This window comes from Pelodiscus sinensis, chromosome 3 (assembly GCF_049634645.1).
Source record: "Pelodiscus sinensis isolate JC-2024 chromosome 3, ASM4963464v1, whole genome shotgun sequence".
NCBI lineage: Eukaryota > Metazoa > Chordata > Testudines > Trionychidae > Pelodiscus > Pelodiscus sinensis.
In genome coordinates, this window is record NC_134713.1 from 56,997,238 (window position 1) to 57,021,302 (window position 24,065).

Below are 24,065 nucleotides of genomic sequence, written 5' to 3' on the forward strand. Positions count from 1 at the left end.
AAATCTCAGAGGGGTGGCCATGTTAATTGGTAACTTTAAAAACAATTAGTAATCCTGTGGCACCTTAGAGACTAACAAAAGTATATAGTATCATGAGCTTTTATAGGCAAACCCCACTTCATCAGATGATCAGTTAGAGAGCTCTCTTAAATTACAAACATCTTTTCCAAACAAAGCAACAAACATACATCTCATTCCATGCATTTGCCAGCTGTGGAAGCAATTGTGGAGTTAAATCTTCCCCAATAGATGAGATAGTTAATTTTACTGGATAGGTATCCTGCAATTAATGAACCACCATATGAATTTTGAATTTCTGAACCAAGGCTGGATATGAGATCAGAATTCCCAATAGGCTTAAATAAGAATTGGCTTTGTGTTTCTGTGACACCGCTTATTTTCCAAAATTGCCATCATCATCTGTTAACATTTTTCTGAGATAAGACTTTGCACCTAACAGTATTCAAAGCACTGCCAACCGCAAGAGACCAAAACTCAGAGCTAAATTCTTGAGTTTTAGCCCCAACAAAATGATGGTGGGTTTTTATTTTAAATAAAAGATAATATTATGGGCATTTTGCTCCGGTTTGAATTTTGAACTCCCTATCTCCATTCCCTGTGTACATGTGACAGTGCTGCTCCACTGTGATGGAAGCTAGAGGCATGCAGGTAAATGTAATGGTCAGTGGGTTTCTGGGATAAGGTGGTGGAAATGTGGCCATCATTTAATTGTACTGTAGTGTCATGGAAGTGGCTCTTTTGTTTAGATTGGCCCAGGTGGGGTAGAAGTTGTTGAAATCCCTGTGGAATTCTTCAACGGTCTCCTTCCAATGGAGAACGGCCTTGTGATAAAGATGTCAACAATGTAGTGTTAGCAGAGTGATAGTACTAAGGGACAAGAGCTGAGGAAATGTTGTTTTAAGTCAGCCATAAAGATGTTGGCATATTGTGGGGCCATGCGGGTGCGCCTAGCTGTGCTGCTGACATGAAGATATAAATTGTCCCCAAACTGGCAACAGTTGTGGGTGAGGACAAAGTCACAGAGCTCAGTAACCAGATGTGCAGTGGCATAATCAGGGATAGTGTTCCTGACAGCCAGTAATCCATCGTGTGGAACATTGGTGTCAAGAGCTTCTACATCCATGGCGGCCAGGATGGTCTTTTCAGGAAGATTACTGACATTCTGTAGTTTCCTCAGGAAGTTGGTGGTATCTCGAAGACAGCTAGAAGTGCTGATAGCATAGGAGAGAGTCAATATAACTGGATAATTCTTCTGTAAGTGTGCCAATGCCTAAGATGATGGGACGTCAGGGATTTCCAGGTTTGTGGCTCTTGAGTAGCAGATAGAAAACTCCTGGTCGGGGATTTGGGGGGGTGTTTATGTAGATTTGGTCCTGAGTTATAGTAGGGAGTTACGTGGGCAGGTAGGTTCGGTTTTTTTGGTATTTAGTGAGATCTGGAGAGAAACCTGTAGAATCTGGTGGTGGTGAGTTGTCTGGCAGCCTCCTGTTCATAATCCGTTCTGTTCATGGTGGACTTCAGCACCCCCTTTGTCAGCCTCTTTGATTATAATGTTAGAATTGTTTTTGAGGATATGTATAGCATTGCATTCTGCATAGGTGAGGTTATATGTAACATGTTATTTGTTGACAATGTCAGCACGTGCATGTTTGCGGAAGCAATCGATGTAGAAGTCTAGACTCTCGTTACAACCATTAGGAGGGGTCCACCTAGAGGGCTTCTTCTTGTAGTGTTGGCAGGGGAGATCCTGAGGCTCCAGTGTGTTGTTTATTGGTGTGTTGGAAATATTCCTTTTGACAGAGGTGGCGAAAATAGGCATCTAGATCTCCACAGAACTGAATCATATTTGTGGTGGTGGCTGAACAGAGAGTCCCTGAGAAAGGACAGATTCTTCTATAGCTTGACAATGCTGTTACGGACATTGTCAGACACAATGGACACAAGTCAGACATCAGAAACAGTAACACACATAAACCTGTAGGGGAACTTTTTAATCTACTTGGTCACTCAGTCATGGATTTTAAAGTAGCCATTCTCTACAAAGAAATTTCACTAACCAATTACACAGAGGGTCTGCAGACCTGCAATTCATCTACACATTTGATACTGTTACAATGGGCTTGAACAAAGACATTAACTGGTTGGCACACTACAAAGCCAATTTCTCCTGCTTTAACACCTGTATTTACACATCAAAATCTATGCATGGGATACATCCAGCTCACTTAATTAGCCTCATTAACATGAGTGCTACAATGGACAGGTACTCCTTCTGCTGTTCCATATTTCTCTTGGTTTCTGTTATTTCCACTCCAATTAATCTGATCAAGTGGGTTTTACCCACCAATGTTCATGATTATATTTATGTTTAGTCTCTAAAGTGCTACAGGACTACTCGTTGTTTTCTTCCCTTAAGCCAATATTACTTCCACCATAATTCTAGAGTGAAACCAGGCAGGGGATGTAGGGTATCTAAAATTGTGCAATAAACCTTAAAAACAAAAAAGCTCTCCCTCTGAAACCCTGTCCACCTGATTTCACTCCCCTCACGGAAATGGGGGGAGCATGGGCTGGTTGTCCCAAAGTCTGTTTTTCCCCTAGTCCTACCTGTTTCATTTCTTGCTCAGAGAAGCGGGGCAGAGGCAATCTCATCCAGCCTGTGCTATGAAGGGAAACAGCCCCCTGGCCACACACCTGTCCGAGCTCCCATACAAGATGCTCAGTAGGATGGGGAATCAGGAGACACAGACCTGTACTTTTGCCTGTAGCTTTTCTCACTCCAGCTCTCTGCCTGAGGCCTGCCGGAACACCAGATGGAACAAATGCCTCAGGATAGGAAGTAGAGCTGGAGGGATAAATCTCCCCCCAAATCAAATGCAGTCCTGGGATGCGGCTGGGAATCATACGGATGTATCATTGAAAAAAAGAATTTGTTTAACATTTTGAAATGATGTTTGGAATTGTCCTGAGAAATGTGTTGCAACACAGAGGTCTGACTGAGTCACCCACCTCGGGGCAGGCAGAGAAAACTAGAGAGAAGTTCAGAAAGCAGGGTATTGCGCCACTGCCAATGACTGATGGGTCTGGTTCTGGCCCCAAATTGAAAGCAGACCAGAGACTTGTGTGGTGTAGTGGGGGTGCTGTCTGCTCTGTAACCCAGGGTCCCCGTGCACTGTGATGTGAGATTCTCACTGACTCTCCCAAATGTGTATTAACCCAGACACCTAGGCTCAGCCTTCCAGGGAGAGAGACAAAGGAAGGAAAGTGGAGACCAGCACCTGGCTGGGGGGCAGGGCTGGGAGGAAGGGTCAGTTGCTGTGTGGGAAACATGGAAAGAAAAGGCTGGGGGGGCCTAGAGGCGATGGACCCCAAACCCTAGGGTCTGAGGCATCCTAGCCCTTGGCCCTGTAACCATATCACATATGTGCTGTGCTGTATCCTGAAGAAATAATAAACCCCACTCTATTCTACGACTGGCGGAATCTGTTCTTACTGCTACGTGGGTGCAGGAACGGGGGAACCCCAACTGCATCATCACAACTTGTAATGGATTTCTGATCCTTAACAAAAAGAACAAACTAGTTTCACAAGTAGGAAAAAGTTCTTTTTGCTACAGAAAATATTTCTAGTAATTCAAATCAATTGACTCTGAATGGTAAGACGAGCCAAATTAGAAGATGTGGGTGGAGAGAAATCTACCCCTGGATGGCTTTTGCAAAAATACATATTGGCTAACTAAATTTCAGTCCTTCAAATGAATTAACCTAAAGCTGCATCAGCAAATATAAGAACATCTATCCTCTAATACTCCATTCACCAGATGTATGCTGGAACGATTGGAGCCAATCTGCAATTTTCTGTCCATTTCAAGATTAGCAATGCCTTCCTAAGCTCGAATACCAGGTGCGAGCTTTTCAAATCGCTTCTATAGAGACTGACTCACTTTCTTGCCAAGAAGCAACATGATCCTTGATTTGATGAGCTTTTATTAATGAGAAGTAAGGGAACCTGCCTCAGAGGATAACTTAATGTATCCATTTTATCTTTTGTGCTTCTCCAAACCAAAGAGAGACCCTCAGCTGACCTGAATGTTTTGTGTCTTTTTTATCCTGGAAAATTGCCAGAATTCCTGTCTATCATATTTCAAGTTTGAGCAGAAGACAGACAAAAAAACCCTATTAATATGAAAGCTGAATTTTTCCACAAAATGAAGCTTGGCACAGTTCTCAGGACAACACTGTTAGGATAAAAGGTAATGAAGGGAAAATTACAATGGCAGCTAGCTCATTTCTTGCCTGGCTGAGGTAATCACAACTAAAACTGCTACTTTGAATTAAAGCAATTCTAAAGAAATAGTAGCCATTGAACAGTGGTACAGTGTTTTGAATATTAGACTGAATTTCCAAAGTGAAACAATTTCATGGAATGTATACAGGGTTTGATAGCTTTTAGAAACACTTTAATGAGGCATGAAACCCCACAGAGAAGCCATCCATAGATCCTCTGGTAGCAGTAAGTGCTAGAATTTGACTTTTTAGATACTGTGACAAATTACCTTTTCTGACTAAACTCAACAAAATCAGACAATTCATAGCTAGCATACAAAAAGGGGACCCTCCACTTGCACAACACACTGAAGAGAGACTCCAGAATCTTCTATACTAGTTGATGCAATTTGATATTTCTGTTTGTGTATTGATATCAGAGTTGGATGTCTGGAACTGGATGTCTGGTCTACTGAGACTGCTGTAGAAGTATAGTCCCTCAGATATAAGGTTGCCCGTGTAATGACAAAATGAGGGTTAACTTGGCTACTGTCATCAAGGTAAGGCACGTGAACAACTTTCATTGTGACTATACTAGAACTGAAAAATTGAGTATCTGTTCATAGAGACTCCGTTCCCCAGGACATACCAGCTCTTTTCTACCTACCTCAGGATTAACAGGGTCTCTCTGAGCAAAGCTTCACTCCCAGCCACTGGTTGATTCAGAAGGTAAGACTCTTCTGCAGTACTGACCCAAGAGTCAAGGAGAAGAATGCAAAATACAAAGCCTGAGATGCAGAAGTTCCAGGTGAACTGGTTTCATTTCCAGTTGCTTGACATCTTCTAAAGACCCCACATCCCAAGTACAATATCCTTTGTAGACAATACAACGGAGCATGTTATCCTGATTATGAACTTCCTGTATTCATATCTTTCACTCTTTAGAATAATAAGTTAACCATTGATCATCAGTGACAAGAAGAGCATGAACGTTCCTTTGACTGAAATACTGAGGTAAATAGGTTGAAGTTTAATAAGGACAAATGCAAAGTACTCCACTTGGGAAGGAACAATCCATTTCATACCTACAGAATGGGAAGCGACTGTCTAGGAAGGAGTACGGCAGAAAGGGAGATAGGGGTCAGAGTGGACCACAAACTAAATATGATTCAACTGTTTGACACTCTTGCAAAAAAAGCAAATGTAACTCTGGGATGCATTAATAGGAATGTTGTCATTCTTCCGCTCTACTCTATGCTGATTAGGCATCAATTGGAGTATTGTGTCCAGTTCTGGGCACCACATTTCAAGAAAGATGTGGAGAAACTGGAGAAGCTCCACAGTAGGGATGTTAAAGACTAGTCGACTATCAGATAGTATGTTAACTAGTTGATTCCCTACCCCCTTGCTGCCTCTATAATATAATAGAGGCAACATATAATATAATATAGAGGCAGCAAAAATAGGGGGAAGAGGTACTTCAAAGCACAGCGCTGCACAGCTGAGCCAGGGTCCAGCTGTGTGGCGCTGCCACTTTGAAACCCCAAGGCAGAGTTTCAAGGGGCAGCCAACACCGCCACACAGCAGCGCTGCCCCTTTAAATGCCAAAGGGCTGTGGAGCCCAGGTTCTGCTAGGGACTCCCCTACCTGATCCTGGGTTCCACTGAAATGCCGTGTGAAACCAGGGTCAGCTGAGGAATCCCCCACTAATCTTGAGCTCCATGGCTTTGAAATGCACAAGAGACTGTAGCCAGACAGGAACCCCCATCTGTAACATCCATCTTGTTTGCCTGGAGCATACAGGGCATACACAGAGCAGCAAAATCAGCATAGTCTTTGAAGCCTTGACAGGAGGCCCAGATATGCTAGCTCACAGTGACCCTGGAAGGCTGTAAACAGAGATACGCCAATTGTTGATCTCGAGGCTGCAAGAACTGCCTTGACGAACACACAGCCGTCTGCAGGGGGAGGAATCTCCTGCCCAGTAAAGAATGCCCAGTACTCACAATTTAGTTCTCTCTTTTGCAAGTGTAAATTAACTTGAAACTCCCTTGTAAGAACTGGCGTCACAATGACGGACCAACACAATTTGGCATCTTAGATAAGAAAGAGGATATGGGCCCCTATGGGTATAAAGATGGGTCCAGCAGCACACTTACTCTGAGTGTCAATCTACCATCTATCTGCTGGTCAGGTTAGGTGATTGGCCTCCCGAGGTTTCACGGGGACGCCCACCTCGTATTCGTCTTTCCTAGGAAATGAGGGACCGGCCCTGGCCTGATACGCTGGAGTTGAGAGGCACAGAAGGGGGTAAAAATTGTACCTGGATGTGTCCTTTGTCTTAAGTGTACACATAGACTTAGAGCTCTTTAAAGGTTAAGCTGTCACTTGGTACCATTATTTCTATTTTCTATCTTTATTTCCTTTGTAACCATTTTTTAAAATCTATATTTGCTAGTAGTTAAGAAATAGAGCAATAGCCATTGTAACCATATAATTTATAAGCTTCTTTAATAAACCTGTAACTGTTTAAGCTTTAACCTGACTCCTTCAGTTGCTGTAACAGAACCAAGCACGATTTAAAAGAACTCCAGCCGGTCATAGGGAGCAGACACAGGCAGAGCTGGGCATTTGGATCGTGTCGCCTCCAGGGGACAGATCCGTAGGGGCATCCGTCAGCCTTCCCTAGGCTGCCTGCTGCGACGGGACTTCGGTCCTAGCAGCTAAAGACACGGATGTAATAAGCTCTCCCTGAAAACTTTGGGGCGTCTTTCAGCCTGTTGGCTGTCCACCGCGAAGGGACCCCAGTCCTAGTGGTCAAACACACGGACGTAAAACTTCTTGGGGAACCCGTCGGCCTCCCCTAAGGCCGCCCGCTGCGACAGGACCTCATGACCTAGCAGTTGAAGACTCGGGTGTATAACACACACACACTGCCCTGATCATCGTCTGACAGAGACCATGCTGGAGACTCTTGTACATTTCAAAGCAGGAACTGCATTGAGCCCAGAGTCAGCGGGACTTCCCACTGGCCCCAGTGGGGGCTCTTGTACATTTCAACGGAGGAACGCGGAAGTTCTTATCAACTAGTTGAGTAGTCAATGGAAATTCCATCGACTACTCAACTAGTCAATTAACCACATTTTAACATCCCTAGTCCAAAGAGAAACAAAAATTATTAAAGGTCTAGAAAACATGAGCTATGAGGTGAGGCTAAAGGAATTGGGCTTGTTTAGTACGGAAAAGAGAAGACTGAAAGGGACATGATAGCAGTTTTCAGGTATCTAAAAAGGTGTCACGGGGGAGGAGAGGATTGTTTCCCTTGGCCTTTGATGACAGGACAAGAACCAATGGGCTTAAACTGCAGCAAGGGAGGTTTAGGTTGGACATTAGGAAAAACTTCCTGTCACTGTTAAACATTGGAATAAATTGCCTAGGGAGACTGTAGAATCTCTATCATTGGAGATATTTAAGAGCAGGTTAGACAGACATCTATTAGGGATGGTATAGACTGTGTTTGGTTCTGCCATGAGGGCAGGGGACTGGACTTGATGATCTCTCAAGGTCCCTTCCAGTTCTAGTATTCTATGATTCTACTGCTTAAAACAGAATAATGTTCATGGGATGGGATGGGATGGGATGGAGAAAGGAAGGTGGGAATATACAAAGAAGGGAAGCAGAGATGTACAAAAAAGAAAATAGTCCAGAAACTGCTAGAATTGAGACTGATCATTTCCCATGGTCCCATACCATTTGTTTACAGCCACCAATCTTTGTTCTCAGTGTTCTGTGCTTTTATCTAGCTCTAGTTTACCCCAAATGTCTTTTAACATCCCAGTAAGCAGTGCACGTGTTGGTAATGCTGCTAGACAATATTGACTTCCCATTGTCTAGCAAATTCTCTGGTTCGGCCCCATGGATGCCAGACTAGAGAGGTTCAATCTGTACTGTGAATAAAGTTCTTTTTATTAATTCTGTGTAAATTCATGTAAAAACTTGACACACCTGTTTTAACAAAGTAGTTTTCCTCCCTGTAAATATTTTGAAAAAAACAACTCCTCACAATTAAAATTCCTTTACCCAGATGCTATTGCTAAGCAAGAATGTTCTGATTTTTTTCAAATGTTAGTAAAGTACATATGGATGTTATTTAAAAATTACTTCAGAGACTTACTGTTTTCCAAGCAGAATCTTGGACAGATCTTGTTCAAAAGAAGTTCCTGACGTAACCTAAGGACTTCAGCTTCTAATGCTTCAACTTTTGATCTCCAATTAAAATCCTGTCCAGAAATAATTTTGGCAAGATGTTCTGTGTATTCTTTGCTGCTTTTTTCTAGAGGTTTAGAGTGAATAATCGCTAAAGCCAGTGCCAACTTCGATATTTTCAAGTACCAGGTTTGATGTTCTTCTCTGTCTTTTATTCCTATCAAATAACAAGAGAGTTACAGTAAGTTTTTGTTCAGTGAGTTATGTATCTCATTTACTGATAGGCTATAATCCACAGTGAGGCTAATTATCTTATTTTTCACGTGACCTTAAATCAGTGAACAATACCACAAATCTTATCACATACAGTATGAAATGAAACATAAAAGTGGCATGCAGACAATGTGAGTAATCAAATTCACTTTGGTAGTTTTAAAGTAACCGTGTAAACAAGTATGGCTTATTTTCAGAAGAAAAATATTTTAGTTAATTTTAAATGCACATTTTATCCCAATACTAAGTTCTAACCTCATGGTTGCAGAATGGATATTGGATCATACATTATTTTGGGAGCCAGCAGGCAGGCACTCTGGCTCAGTCTTGGCTCACAGTGGCTCTCAGCAACTGCCCCCAGCTCCCAAAATGCTTTAAATGCATAGCCACAGCAGGAGTAGCTACTGGGACCTGGCATGAGCTGGGACTGAGCCAGCTTGACTGTGCTCCAAGCTCCTTTCAATGCAGAGCCACAGAGGTTAAATATGTAACCAACAAAATTTTTGTCGGCTACATGATTATCAGATGATATGCTCCCTAACAGTCCTAATAGCTACAAATCAACATATTTTAATGGGCACCAATCAATGAGAATCAATCACTCTAAGAAAGTAGCTAAAATGTGTGAACGCAAAAGATGGTTAATATTAATTTTTAAATTATTCAAATCTATTATTTAAATAATTATGTGCTATTAAATGGCAACAGCACCTACAACATTCTTTGGATAAGAATTCATACTTGTCATAGCGGGGCTTCCCAGCAGGGCAGCGGGAGCCCCACACATGATAATGGGGCTGCTCAATAGGATAGCGGGAACCAGGCACACAAAGACAGCGAGGCTGCCTGGCATGGCAGCAGGAGTTGGGTACTGTAGCAAGAACGCAGTGCGAGCAGAGGTGGCGGGGCTGTTGAGCACTGCAGCAGGGGCTGACAGGGCAGGGAGAGACTGCTGGGAGGCCAGCAATTGGGCCAGGGTGGGAGGGGGCTCGTGTCAGGGGAGCCAGAAATGACTTCCCCTGGTCCTACAAAATACCTGATCCAGGACTGGTCAGGTCCCGAGGGTGCCGGGCCAGGGAGGTCCAACCTATATTGCTTCTCCAGAGAGTTAAGTCCAAAGTGAAGAGCTTCTAACGGATCTCTCAAGACTAGGTGACTGGGCCACAAAATGACAGATAAATTTTAATGCTGATAAATTCTAAGTAATGCATATTGGAATGCATAATCCCAACTACACATATAAAATGATGGGAACTAAATTACCTATTACGATTCAAGAAAGAGATTTTGATGTCATTGGGGATAGTTCTCTGAAAACATCCACTCAATGTGCAGCAACAGCCAAAAAAGCAAACAGAATGTTAGGAATCATTTTAAAAGTGATAGAGAATAAGAGAAAAATATCTTAGGGTATGTCTACACTACCCCGCTAGTTCGAACTAGCGGGGTAATGTATGCATACCGCACTTGCTAATGAAGCCCGGGATTTGAATTTCCCGGGCTTCATTAGCATAAGCGGGGAGCCGCCATTTTTAAATCCCCGCTGCTTCGAACCCCGTGTAGCGCGGCTACACGGGGCTCGACCTAGGTAGTTCGGACTAGGGTCCTATTCCGAACTACCGTTACTCCTCGTGAAACGAGGTGTACCGGTAGTTCGGAATAGGCACCCTAGTCCGAACTACCTAGTTCGAGCCCCGTGTAGCCGCGCTACACGGGGTTCGAAGCAGCGGGGATTTAAAAATGGCGGCTCCCCGCTTATGCTAATGAAGCCCGGGAAATTCAAATCCCGGGCTTCATTAGCAAGTGCGGTATGCATACATTACCCTCCTAGTTCGAACTAGGAGGGTAGTGTAGACATACCCCTATTGCCTCTGTATAAATCCATGAAATAGCCACATCTCGAATACTGTGTGCAGATTAGGCATGTTAAATTTCAATTAATTGGCTAATCGAAAAGTCTATGCAATTCGTCTCGACTATTCAATTAGTTGATAGTGGCGCCTCCGCCTTTGGAAGCAACTTCAAAGGGCTGTGTTGCTACACCTGAAAGGCGAAAGCACTGCAGGGAGCATGGGACGAGTGGGGGCTCAGGTAGGGGCGGCTCAGCGTCTCCAGTTGATCCCAGACTCCATGCAGCGCTGCCGCTTTGAAATGCCACTGAGAGGGTGGGGCCAGGCTCCAGGCAGTGTTTCAAAGTGGCAGCGCCGCATGGAGCCCAGGGTCAGCAGGGGAGTCCCCAGCTGACCCGGGCTGCAAGCAGTGTTTCAAAGTGGCAGCACCGCATGTAGCCTGCGTCAGCTGGGGACCCTGGGCTGCATGTGGCGTTTCAAAGGTGCAGACCCCGGGCTCCACGCAGCGCTGCCACTTTGAAACAGCATGTGCAGCCTTGGCCAGCTGGGGACTCCCAGCTAGCCCACGGCTGCACGTGGCATTTCAAAGCAGCAGCACCACGTGGAGGCCGGGGTCTGGCCCCAGGCTCCAGACAGCGCTGCCAGTTTAAGCATCCTTCCCCCACCACTGCTGCCTCAAGAGGGGGAAGTGACTAGTCAAATAGCGTGTCAACTGCCTGAAAGCATTGGCTTATCGGACAGTTGACTCGTCATTCACATCCCTATGCAGACGTGCTCACCTCATCTCAAAAAAGATACACTGGTATTGGAAAAAGTTCAGAAAAGGGCAACATCATGATTAGGGGTTTGGAGACGCTGCAACATCAGGAGATATATATTATGTGGATGCTGCCCACGTAACAGTGAGCTACATATGTATCCCACAATGTTAAACAGGTTGAGATCGCCTGCTTTAAATCTACCCGTAGAAAAGGAGCAGCCTGGTGTCAGTGAACTGCCAACACTGACCCACAGTTATCCATTTCCTTGCCAATTGCCAAACACATAGCATACAAGAGAGTTTTACATTATCTCAAGGCTAAAAAAACTTCAAGAGCCAGTAATACAAATAGATGAAGATGAAATTGAGCTGGCATTAACAAATACTAAGCTTTAGTTTCAGAGCACTGAAGCTATACAGCTTCCTTTAATATTAATGGAACTATGAAGCTAAATCATTGCACGGTGAAGCTAAAATTTGTCCAGTAGCCACCTTTCATGTCAATATTAGCAAAGCAGGTCCAGGGAAGTCCAAACGTTTCTGTTGCTCCACTGTACTTCCACTCCCTGAGAAAAATTAATTATTGTATAGACCTATGGTATAAGAAACCACTGATGGTAGGATACAAATTGAAAGTGTTAACATTTCCTAACATTATTTTCTTGCTGATATTCCTTCCTTTTGATAGCTATGTTTACTATAATTGGTTAACCCAAAGCCAAGATCATGTACTTTCTTGGGCATTTATATATTTTGCAAATTGCATTAGAGATTCCGAGATGATAAATTGTAATTTAAAAAAATGTAGGAACATACAAATGCACAATAAGTTAACCTCTTGAAATTAATTCAATCATTGTAGAAGATGAATGATATTATGAGAGAAAATATGTTATCCAATTTACCAGCTAATTATTTAGGGCAATTTTACTGCACACTAAGGACTCAAATACATTTATCAATCATTTCTGGAAGACTTGACAATATAATGAAAACAAACAATATAACAAATTTGCTTGTTTTAACTCTACAACGGTTAAAAGACATAGAAGAGAGTGCAGTACAGTACATATTTTCATTTTCTCCTACTACTTTCTTTTGGTTTTGTACTGGAGTTTAACTATTATGCACAATGAAAACTCTTTTCCATAGCTAAAGAAACAAGTAAAATAACTGGTTTTTAGAAGCTGAATACTTCAGAGAAAAAACTATGCATGGCACAGAATTATTTCCCTAAAACATGGTTTCACTTTGAGGTGTCGTCATTTCTGCATAGCTTTAACAGTTTGCTCTCAGCAAGTTTTCAGTTATATCTGAGAACTTCAGTAGAAAAAACTAAAATGTTTCTAAGCTTTACTCTGTTTAGCCCTACAAAGTTATGTATAGTTCTGGGACAGCAAACTGGATTTTTTTCCTGATTAATACATAAACAGAAGATTTTTGGAGTTTCCTTCCCCAACTGGAGGACTGTGTGTGTCCACAACTCTACTGCCTTCAAATTTATGATCTAAATTACACTTGTGTTACCACACTGAAACTACAGAGTGCACAGATGTAACAAACGACAATAATTAAAATAGCAAAATCTTCTACCGCAAATCTGAAAGCTGCTCTGAATGGATCTCCATAGGATAGGAGTCAATGGGGACCAACACAGGAGTCCATCTGTGAAAATCACTTTGCAAAATAAGGATCTTTATTACTAGGGTAACACGCACAGAAAGCACAACTACTGACCTACAGATCCAAAGCTGAATTTGCAAGGCTGGCAGGTAGGGAAAAAAAATCTTCTAAACTGAATACATTTCATATGAAAATTACGAAGACAATAACATGGAATCCCACAAAATCTATTTTTAGAAAGTTATTTTGCAGAGCAAAACTATATATTTGAAGGGAGAGGGGAAGTAGGTGGAGGAGGCAGTTAGTGCTGGTTTCATTGTACTGACTGAGTGTTTTGTTTCCTTGACTGAACTTGGAAAACATTTACTTCTGCTGCATCTGGAGTCTCTTGTTTTTATGTAATTAAAGTTTCAAATACAAATTGCTCTCTGCTTGATGTGCTATGTGTCCTGATCTCATGTTAACAAGCCCTTGAATTCCAAATTTGCTGATATAAAAGTATATTTACCTTGGTGCCTCTAGTTTCTATCTTTTTTTGAGCCAGCAATAATGGCTATGTCCATTCACTAACACGATGATCTCAAAATATATTTTGGTTATGGTTAGAGATGGATATGGTTAAAAAGAAAATATAAACATTTTTATAGATAATCTCATTGCAATTGTGTAAGATACATTAATGTTAAACTGAGAAGTCCAATTTAGGAAATTAGAAGGTTTTATATATACCTTGTTGATGAATTTTGTTTTAGTTCTAGGTGCCAGCAACTACAACCACACTGAGTAGATTAAGGCTACGTCTACACTGCAGGCTTTTTGCGCAAGAACGGCCGTTCTTTCACAAAATCTTACAGTGTCTACACTGCACATGCTTTCTTGCGCTAGTAAGGCATTGGAACAAAGGGCTTTTTGCACAAGAGTTATTCCTCTCCCCACGAGGAATAATCCCTCTTGCACAAGAGCTCTTGAGCAAGAAGGCAGTGCGGATGGGCAACAGGGGCTTCTTGCGTAAGAAACCACTACGGGTAAAATGGCCATCAGAGCTTTCTTGCGCAAGACAGAATCCACACCACCATGGATGCTCGTGCGCGAAAGCACATCTCTTGCGCAAAAGCACATAGCAGTGTGGACACGCTCTTGCGCAAGAACTCTTGCGCAAAACAGTTCTTGCGCAAGAAGCCTGCAGTGTAGACGTAGCCTAGAAGCCTTGTTCAGGGACATCCTCAGGATTTATGGGGCCCTATGCAGTACTATTAAACTGATGCCCCAATGCCCAATGGCAGTTTAAGGGGGGGGGCAGAAGATGATGATTTTATAGAGATGTGACTTTATAATTTTCAGCAACACACAAATGAAATATTTTAAAGCCAATTTTAAACTAAGGTTTTGCAGACTAACACAGTAAATTCACAGTCTGAAAGGGGTAGCCATGTTACTCTATAACTGTAAAAATACTGAGCAGTCCTGTGGCACCTTAGAGATGGCCATGAGCTTTTGTGGGTAAAACCCACTTCACCAGATGAGTTAGAGTGGAAATTACAGAATCCAGAATATAAGTAACTTTTTGTTGTTATATGTCAGGGCCAGTATTAATAAAGCTAATTAAGGCGGGGTGGATGTGTATCACTCACAGCGTGATATGGAGATGGGAATACCAAAAGCAGAGAAATTGCCCTCATAGTGTGTTAACTAGGAATATGAATGGTTAACTGGTAAGCATCACCCTTAATGGGGGGTCTGGCCCAGGGCAGAAGCAGGGGTAATCCCCTCCCATGCTCACTATAGCAACAGGGGCCAGAGTGACCTGGTAGTCTGCACTGCTCCACCCCATCATCTTCTCCCAGACTGCTGTGCTCCACTTCACGACAGCAGCGGGAAGTGGAGCTCCCTTGGTTCAGGGTATTCTGCTTCCTCCTGCCAAGGAGAAGCAAAGCACCATGGGCTGGGAGATGGCAGTGGGCAGAGCAGGCTGCTGTGGTGGGGGTGGTGACCCCTGCTACTGACCCATGTCAAGACCCCCAGGTTAATTCCCTAGGCCATCCTGGACTCTGCAACTTCCATCCATAGGACACTGAAGCAGCTGCTGTGGGGACCCCCAAAGAACAGGGCAGCTGCCCCAAACCATCCTATGGGCGGGGACGGCTCTGCTAATACTAAAGTTAGACTTACCAGCCTTTAACCACAAAGGTCACCTCTGGAGTAGGGATGTAAAATCCTGTTTGATCTTAGTTAACCAATTAAAGGTGAGTGGAAGGGGGTGCCCACTCTATCCTAGCTGGAGCAGCCCCTGCCTGCAGGGCACCCAAACCCACCACAGACAGATCCTACTCTGAATGCCAGAGCAGCCCATGTCTGTGACAGACACCCCAAAGGGCTGGAGCACCCCATACCCACAGCAAGCAGGGAGCTGCTCCAGCCACCACTGATTATCTGGAACCAATAAACATCACCTGTTAAGGGTGGTGCTTTATGGTTAACCAGTTAACCTTTCACATCCCTACTCTGAAGCCTTCTTTAAAAAAATTAGTGTTATGTTAGCTACCATTTAGTCATGCATGACAGAGGCTGATTTAAGCAATAGATTATGTATCACCGTTTGTAGAATTGCCTCTCTCCTTGTGGATTCAAGGACTAGCTGCTCCAAGCAGTCACTGATGGTCTCTACAAATTTTATCTCAGCATCTCATCCTGTGCTGACATGTACCCAGTCAATACGGAGATAGCTGAAATCCCTCATTATTACTGAGTTTTCTGTTTTTGTGGTTGTCTGTATTAGGACACTAAAATAACATTTAAATAAACTTGGTGTAATTGGTGCAACTAGCATGATGCTGGTGTTTTATTTATATGAATAATAATAATGGAACAGCTGCATAAATCAGGATGGACTCAAATCCATCTTATGTTCCAATTAAGCAGCTTCTTGTGTATAAATGTGTATTTATACATTGTTATTTAAAAACAATATCATTAAGATATGCATTTTGGATATGTTTGTTAAGAGAAACTAAATCAGTTTTATTAACTTGAGCCCAAAATGAAAGTTCCAACATACTCATCTTTTTACGTGGTAAGCATGTTCAGTAGTTTTGCAAGATTATAAAGATTAAAATATTAGATCAAATCTTGATCAAAAGGTGATCTTATACCATCGAGCACTTCAACCCTAAAGTTATTTTAGGTTTTTAAAATAAATAATTTATTTTAAACAAGAACAAGAATGGTTTCCTTACTTTGAAAGCTATTTAAAAAAAAATACTCTTCACCATATGTCAGAACCCATGCTCTAGCCTGAACAAAAACATCTAGAAAGCCCCATTTATTTTCAGCATCTTTGCATGAGTCAAACTCAGGACTAGGCTACACTAGAACTTTATTTCAATACAGACATCTCTCTCAGGGGTGTGAAAAATCCACACTCAAGAGACACAGCTATACCAAACTAATCCCAGGTACAGATCAGCGCTAGGTCCATGGAAGAATTCTTCTGTCAATTTAGTTACCATTTCCCAAGGAGTTGGATTATCTATGCTGAGGGGAGAAGCCCTCTCGGTTGATATAGGCAGAGATTGCACTGAAGCACCATAGCTGCACTGATGCACAACCCTCAGTTGACATAGTCTCTGAAAGTCATTGCCATACATTTTTTCTCGCTGTGTACACAAATGATACATGAATTAAGAATCCAAATTTTACATTAAAAAATGAGTAAGGCCACTGACTTTCAACAAGGCTTAGACATCAAAGTATTTACGCCTTTTGAAAATAAGACTTGGGATCCAAAAATCACACCCCTTTGAACCTTTTTTCTTACACATTGAATAACCAAAAAAATCAAATCCATAAGGCAATCATCAACATTATATGTAAAATTGTAATAAAAAGAACACCTCTATTAAAAAGTTTACAAAAGCAAGCATTTAAAAGTTACCCAAAAAACAGAATTAAGGATGCATGGATCACCTTAGTTTGCCTCACATGCAAGAGACATTCATTTAGACTGAAGGAATGTGAGAAAATTTTAGTACAAAGTTATATTTTTCCTCCTCAAAAAGTTTATCTATTCCTATTTTAACATGCTTAAAGGAAGAGCTTTATCACCCATAAAAATAATGTAGCTACTGTAAGTCTATGATATATCTTCAATTAATTCCAGAAGTTTGGACAGATTTGGCCTATTGCTTTTTGATCAGATTCAGCTGACAGGTTTTCTAGCTATAATGCCTCTGACATATTGTGTTTAGTGACATGCCCGCTAGAGAAATGTCATAGCAAATTTTACATATAAGACTATGTAGTCACTCAAGAGTTCAAGCCCCTCAATAATTGAACAGACTTTAAAAGTGTTGAGGCAAGGGAGCGTGTGTGCAATACCAGAGCCTTATAGAAATAAAAGATTTTTTTTGGTTTTATTCCCATTAGAATAGGCCAAATATCAAAATCCTAATGTAGCTTGAGATTTCTGATCAATTTTAAATGATGTATATTCTCCCTATCAGCCCTTTTTCCTTTTATCTCCCCCAACAAGATCTCTTTGGTGTGTCATTTAGAATGATACCTCCAGAATATGGCATGCACCATTACTGCAAATTTCTACTGCACACACACACACACACTGGGATGTTGTCCCATAAAGTTCACTATTTGGAAACTAAAGAATGACTCAATGGTGCAGGCTTCTAATCTACCCTAGATTTTCACTTTCTAAAAGCAAGATGGTAGTTTTTATTGAAATGGCCCCAAACCTCTTCTTTGGAGACATACAATTACATTTCTTTTCATAGCTTTGTAAAACAGTTTCTATAACAAGTCCTGTATCATTTACCAATTTCATGCCTGCTTCTAATCTCCCTTTGGATAAACTATAACTTCACTCTAAGAAAACACAACATTATATAATAGACATAATTGATTCACACCTGCTTTTTTTTAGTTATTTTACCATTATCTTTGCAAATGAATCTGGACTGACATATTAAAAAGGCTTTTGTTGATAGATAAATAAGAAGTGAGCAGAAGTCATTATGACTAAAAGTCAAGATCCAGAGAAAGGGGAAGAATACACAGAAACAAAGAAAGTCAGTACTAAAAAAAAGTAAAACAGAAGAGAAGAGACTACCAACAGAAAGTGTCTCTTTGGAACTTAAATGAAGAAAAAGGACTGTGTTTACAAAAACCTGTTGAGGCTTTTGGAAATTGCATTTTCCTTTCTGTTTGAACAGTGCCATATTAGAACATGGTAGAATACAGCACACTCCGCATACTCAAGGAAATACTCTACTTACAGAAGATCTTTATGATTCCTACTTAATCTTTCTCTTTATTTTGATGAATTTGAGGATTACTCTCACAAATAAAGGATACAATCCTGTAACTGAGAGACACTCTGAATTTCTCCATCTCCAATAGCAAATCAATACACTGACGAAAACCTCATTAACCTCTTCCTTATGTCATTCTCTCAGTGTTACCTCCCTGTTTGAATCCCTCCTCCAAGCAAATAATGTTTAAGTTTATCATCTTCATCTTCAAACTTTTGACAGTCTGTTTTTCCTTTCTTACCTGACTCTCTCTTTTCTCATTGCCCCACCCATTATGGCAGCCTTGATCCTTCGTCTTCTATGAAGCCACAGTTCCACAATGAATGCCCTATCCTGAACTGGCTGCAAAGCAGGCCCCTAATCTCTTCTCCTTCAACCCTTCCCTACTAGGTTCATTTTTAACATGACACCTATAAGAAATCAACCAGTCCAGCAAATGGGGATAACTAATAATGAAAACATTGAGGCTGTGTCTAGACTGGCCAGTTTTTCCGGAAAATCAGCCGCTTTTCCGGAAAAACTTGCCAGCTGTCTACACTGGCCGCTTGAATTTCCGCAAAAGCACTGACGATCTCATGTAAGATTGGCAGTGCTTTTGCAGAAATACTATGCTGCTCCCATTCGGGCAAAAGTCTTTTTCTTAAAAACTTTTGTGCGAAAGGGCCAGTGTAGAGATTTGTTTTCCACAAAAAAGCCCCGATCGCGAAAATGGCGATCGGGGCTTTTTTGCGGAAAAGTGCGTCTAGATTGGCCATGGACGCTTTTCCGCAAAAAGTGCTTTTGCGGAAAAGCGTCCTGCCAATCTAGACGCGCTTTTCCGAAAATGCTTTTAACGGAAAACTTTTCCGTTAAAAGCATTTCCGGAAAATCATGCCAGTGTAGACGTATCTTGATGGTATGTTTTCTCTTTTCACCCAACCCATCTCTTCGCTTGTTTTCTTAGGTTGTGAGCTCTTTGGGACTTGATGTGTCTCACTGTACAGCTGGACAATGCCTAGCACACTGTGAACACAACAGCAATGGAAATAAACAGTAAAATACAGCAAATATTAGTTTGTTCTTTTATCTTAAGAGCAAAGGTGTCAAAAGGATGCCAGATTTATTTCCTGAAGTACAATCAATCCCCATTTCAATATTTAAAAAAAAAAAGTTCCTTCACTTTCCATTTACCCTCTCAATAAATAATTTTTCAGGTGCCTTGATCTTTATCTTAATCTTAAGAAATGGTTAGTGTTTCTCCCCTCACAAGCCCTCCCTATAGCACTGAAAGAGTCAAGTCTATTGAATGTAGATATATTGACTTATCTTTAAAATATGTTACCAGATTTGTGATGTGACACATTACTTGACTTCATTAAAAATAGACTAAATAGACTAAATTCTGTGTTACTCACATTACTGTCAAAGAGTGTCTCATTTCTAAACAAACTTCTGCACTTTAACTCTAAAAATGCAAATAAATTCCATCTCAAACTTTTGCTTTTTTTAATCTAATTTATAACAAACTGTTATAATTTATTTTTTCCACGGGAAATGGAAGATATAAGTCCTATACAGGCAGTCCCCGGGTTACGTACAAGATAGGGACTGTAGGTTTGTTCTTAAGTTGAATCTGTATGTAAGTCGGAACTGGCGTCCAGATTCAGCGGCTGCTGAAACTGACCGCCAGTTCTGACTTACATACAGAATCAACTTAAGAACCCCAGGCGTCCCCAAGTCAGCTGCTGCTGAAACTGATCAGCAGCTGATTCCAGGAAGCCCAGGGCAGAGCAACTCTGCCTCGGGCTTCCTGTAGTCAGCGCTGATCAGTTTCAGCAGAAGCTGACTTGGGGACGCCTGGGGCAGAGCAGCTGGGGTGCTGCTGGGTTGCTCCAGTAGCGCCGCTCCTCGGTGCTACTGGACCAACCCAGCAGCACCCCATCTGCTCTGCCCCAGGCGTCCTGATTCAGCCGCTGCTGAAACTGACCAGCAGCGGCTGAATCAGGACCTGGGGCAGAGCAGCTGGGGTGCTGCCGGGTTGGTCCAGTAGTGCCCAGAGCGGCGCTGCAGGACCAATCGGCAGCGCCCCAGCTGCTCTGCCCCAGGGTCCAAAACAAAAGCCTGGTCTGCTGGGGGGGGGGGCACACTAGCTGCGCCCCCGCCCCCCAGCAGACCAGGGACACGGGGAGCAGAGCCGCAGCGGCAGCGGGGTGCCGCGCCTCTGAGGCTTTGCTCTGGCAAAGTCTCAGAGGCGCGGGACCCGCCGCGGCTGCCGCTTCAGTCCCGGTGCCTGTGGTCTGCTGGGGACGGTCCCCAGCAGACCACAGGCACCGGGACTGAAGCGGCAGCAGCGGCGGTTCCCCACGCTTCTGAGGCTTTGCTCTGGCAAAGCCTCAGAAGCGCGGGAACCCGCCCGGTGCCCCTGGTCTGCTGGACATGGTCTCCAGCAGACCAGGGGCACCGGAGCAGCTTACGAACGGGGCTTTCTCGCCCCGGAGCTCGCAGGTAGCAATCCGCCACCTCGACCTCCGGGGCGAGAAAGCCCCGTTCGTAAGTGCGGATCCGACATAAGTCGGATCCGCGTAAGTCGGGGACTGCCTGTATATAGAACACACATACCAATTTTCAGTGCAGAAAAAGAAGTGTTTTAATAAAGTTACAGGGAACAGAACTTTGTTGCATTAACTCCCATTTTAAACTTTAAATAAGCTGGTGGACACCGTCATTATTTATGCATCACTATATTAGTAGCTGTAGACATAATTATCCAAGTGAACACCGAAAAGCTTATAAAAGTTTAAATTTTAACAAGAATCTTTTGAGATCTTGACCAATTACAAATTTACCATATTTATGCCTGTTAGTTAATGAGTTTCCTCTTATTAGAGATAAGTTTGCCAGAATTTTTAAGGCCAAGATTCTCTACTCTGTTTTACTCATTTTTTTGTCATTTTAACTCTACAGAACTGTAACATAGGATTGATTGGAGATGAGAGACTGGCTGTAGAAGAAGTTAGAAATGAGATAAGGAACTGTAATAATTGACTAATGTACAGTAGCTAGATTCAGTCCTGAAAATGTCATGTGGCAATGGCAAAACAAGCATAACTGGAAGAGGTACTGGAGATTTTTTTAAATGTGCATGTTTTGGCAGATGGAATATTGATGTAGAAATAAATGCAGATTCCTCTGGTTTAAAACTGATATAAGAGGATGTAGAGTGAGATGTTGGCTGCAGACAGGGTTTTTTCAACCATCTAATCACACAAATCCAAACACTCTTGCCCTGACTGCTACCCAGCCTCTTTCCCAGGAGCCATGCTCCTTTCTGCCCCTTCTCCCTCCATCTCCACTCTCCCCTCTGTTTGCTCTCCTCCACTGTCACCAGGATGGAGCAAAGGGTCGGGGTGCGGGCTCTGGGCTGGAGCCAAGTGGTTTAGGATGTGGCAGGGAGCTTTGGGAAGAGCCCGGAAACAAGTGCTGGGGTGTAGGTGGAGTGCACGCTCCGGGGGGGGGGGGGGGGTTAGCTGAAAGAGGGTGTTTAAGTCTGGGATACAGAAGGGGAGTGAGGTGGTGCATGCTCCATTCAAGTGGCATTTAACTTGGGTGGCTCCCTTTCAGCACTGTTATGGCAGACTGTTTGCCTGCCCTAGCTCCTGGAAGCTACTGGCACATCCCTGTGGGGGGCCTAATGGGGTGTGTGGGAGGAGGGGAGGGAGCAAACGATTCTACCTGATGCTCCTGCCTGTAGTTGCCACCCCCATGGCTGCTATACCTACTGGCCACATTTCCCTTCCAATAGAAGCTGTAAAATCAGTGCTTGGGGTGGGGCAATGTGCAGAGATACCCTGCTCCCACAGAGCTGTACCAGCTGCTTCCAGGAGTGCCACAGGGTCAGAGCAGGTGGGAAGCCTTCCTGCCTTAGCCTCCTCTGCACTGCTGAACTTTAAGGGATTCAAAGTCTCCCAGATGTCTCCTAGAGACTATGGGGGGAGTCAGAGCCCAATTCCAAGAGACGCCCAGTGAGGGTTGAATGTAGTATTCGTCACCTACCTCAGAGCAATTACTGGGATCAGAATCAGCTGACAACTCATAGCAGGAGATCAGTGCATATAGCATGAAAACTGTATCCAACTGATAGAAACATGGAAGGATCTAAGGTCTGTACCTCTGGCCAATCCTCTAGCCATAAAAATGGTGTGCGGACGTAAACAAATATCAGGAGATTTACGGGGATCTACCAATTGAAAGGGCACCGAAAATTTCTACAAGCAGAAGACCTGGGATTTGCACAGGACGGCGGGCGCCTAATCTTATGAAAAAAATAAATAATTCCTGTGATCTTTACCGATAATGCCCAAATAGCCGGGGCCGCGCCCCCTCCGGCAAGAGGGGCAGCCTCCCAGATCCCTGTGCTAGCGCCTAGGGGTGGAGGGGTTCAGATCTGGCGCGCCGGTGGCACCTCCTGCAGCCGCTGGGCCTCCCTTCTGAGCAAGGCCCACCCCGGCCTTGCGCGCAGCCCCCCCCCCGAGAGAGCCGGCCCGCCCGCGGGGCTGCCAGCCGTGCCGAGGGCGCGCCCGGGCCTGCGGCTGATCTGCAGGGCCAACGCGGCGGCGCTCGGGGCCCGCCCGGCCTCATCCTCGGCCCCGTCGGGGCAGCGCCGCTCGGGCCGCCGATCGGAGCCTCGCCGGGCGTCGCGGCCGCATGGCGCTTGCGCCCCGGCAGGCAGCCACCCACCTGCGGAAGAGCCCGGCCCGCCCGCGCTGCCGGCCGGCTCCATCGAAGGCCTCCGGGCTCGGAGCCGCCCTCGCGTTCCCCGCCTCACTCGGCCCCGCGCCCCGTGCTGGCGCGAGCAGCCCCCACGCGGCAGGGGGCAGGCGGGACCGGCCGTGGCTGCCCGTGGTGTCCGCTCCCTACGCGGGCCGCTCAGGCGGGAGAGCTAATGGGGGGTAACGTGTCCCTGTCACCCCACTGAGGGGGGAGCATGGCCCTGCTCTGCTCTGCACAGGTGAAGCCTCCCTTAATTCCTGGGGAATCGGCAGCCGCGCCCAGTATCAGTAAAACCTCAACCAGCTAACCTCCTGCACCCCCCACCTACTCCCCTAGTTTATGAGTCTGCTCTGTTAGTGGTCTACTGCTGCTCCACTCATTACACTAGATGGCCTGGGTCTCTCTCTTTTCCAGGCCCTGATGCACTGCCCACCAGCCCTTCTTAAAATTCCATACAGGCTAAACTCCACCGCCCTGTGTGGGCAGAGAAACAGCTACCCAATTTCCCCTCATTTTGTTTATCTTGCTAGACTCCGGTATCTATCACCTGAAATGTCCCTGCTCATGATATTTTGGTGTTGACACAAATATATTACCACAGTACCTTTCTTCTCTTGGAGAGGAGGCACTTAAATTTAAGGGCTACGTCTAGATTGCATCCCTTTTTCGTAAAAGGGATGCAAATTAGACTTATCACAATTGCTAATGAAGCGGGGATTTAAATCTCCCCTGCTTCATTAGCATAAAAATGGCTGCCGCTTTTTTCCGGCACAGAGTTTTGCCGGAAAAAAGCACCAGTCTAGACGCGGATCTTTAGGAAAATAAAGCCTTTTCCAAAAGATCCCTTATCCCTCTTAAAATAAGGAATCTTTCGGAAAAGGCTTTATTTTCTGAAAGATCCGCGTCTAGACTGGTGCTTTTTTCTGGCAAAGCTCAGTGCCGGAAAAAAGCGGCAGCCATTTTTATGCTAATGAAGCGGGAAGATTTAAATCCCCGC

General features: G+C 43.9%; 1 protein-coding gene across 1 annotated transcript in view; it reads right to left on the minus strand.

Moving 5' to 3' along the window:
• The window catches only part of MEI4 (meiotic double-stranded break formation protein 4), a 111,393-nt gene extending 87,608 nt beyond the window's left edge, over nt 1-23,785 (minus strand). The window contains exons 1-2 of the mRNA XM_075923791.1: nt 23,036-23,785; nt 8,461-8,709 (exon numbers count right to left, since the gene is read on the minus strand). Of these exons, the coding sequence (XP_075779906.1) occupies nt 8,461-8,709; nt 23,036-23,078 (292 nt within the window). The 5' untranslated portion in view covers nt 23,079-23,785. The remainder of the gene's footprint in view (nt 1-8,460; nt 8,710-23,035) is intronic.
• Between the last annotated feature and the right edge of the window lie 280 nt (nt 23,786-24,065).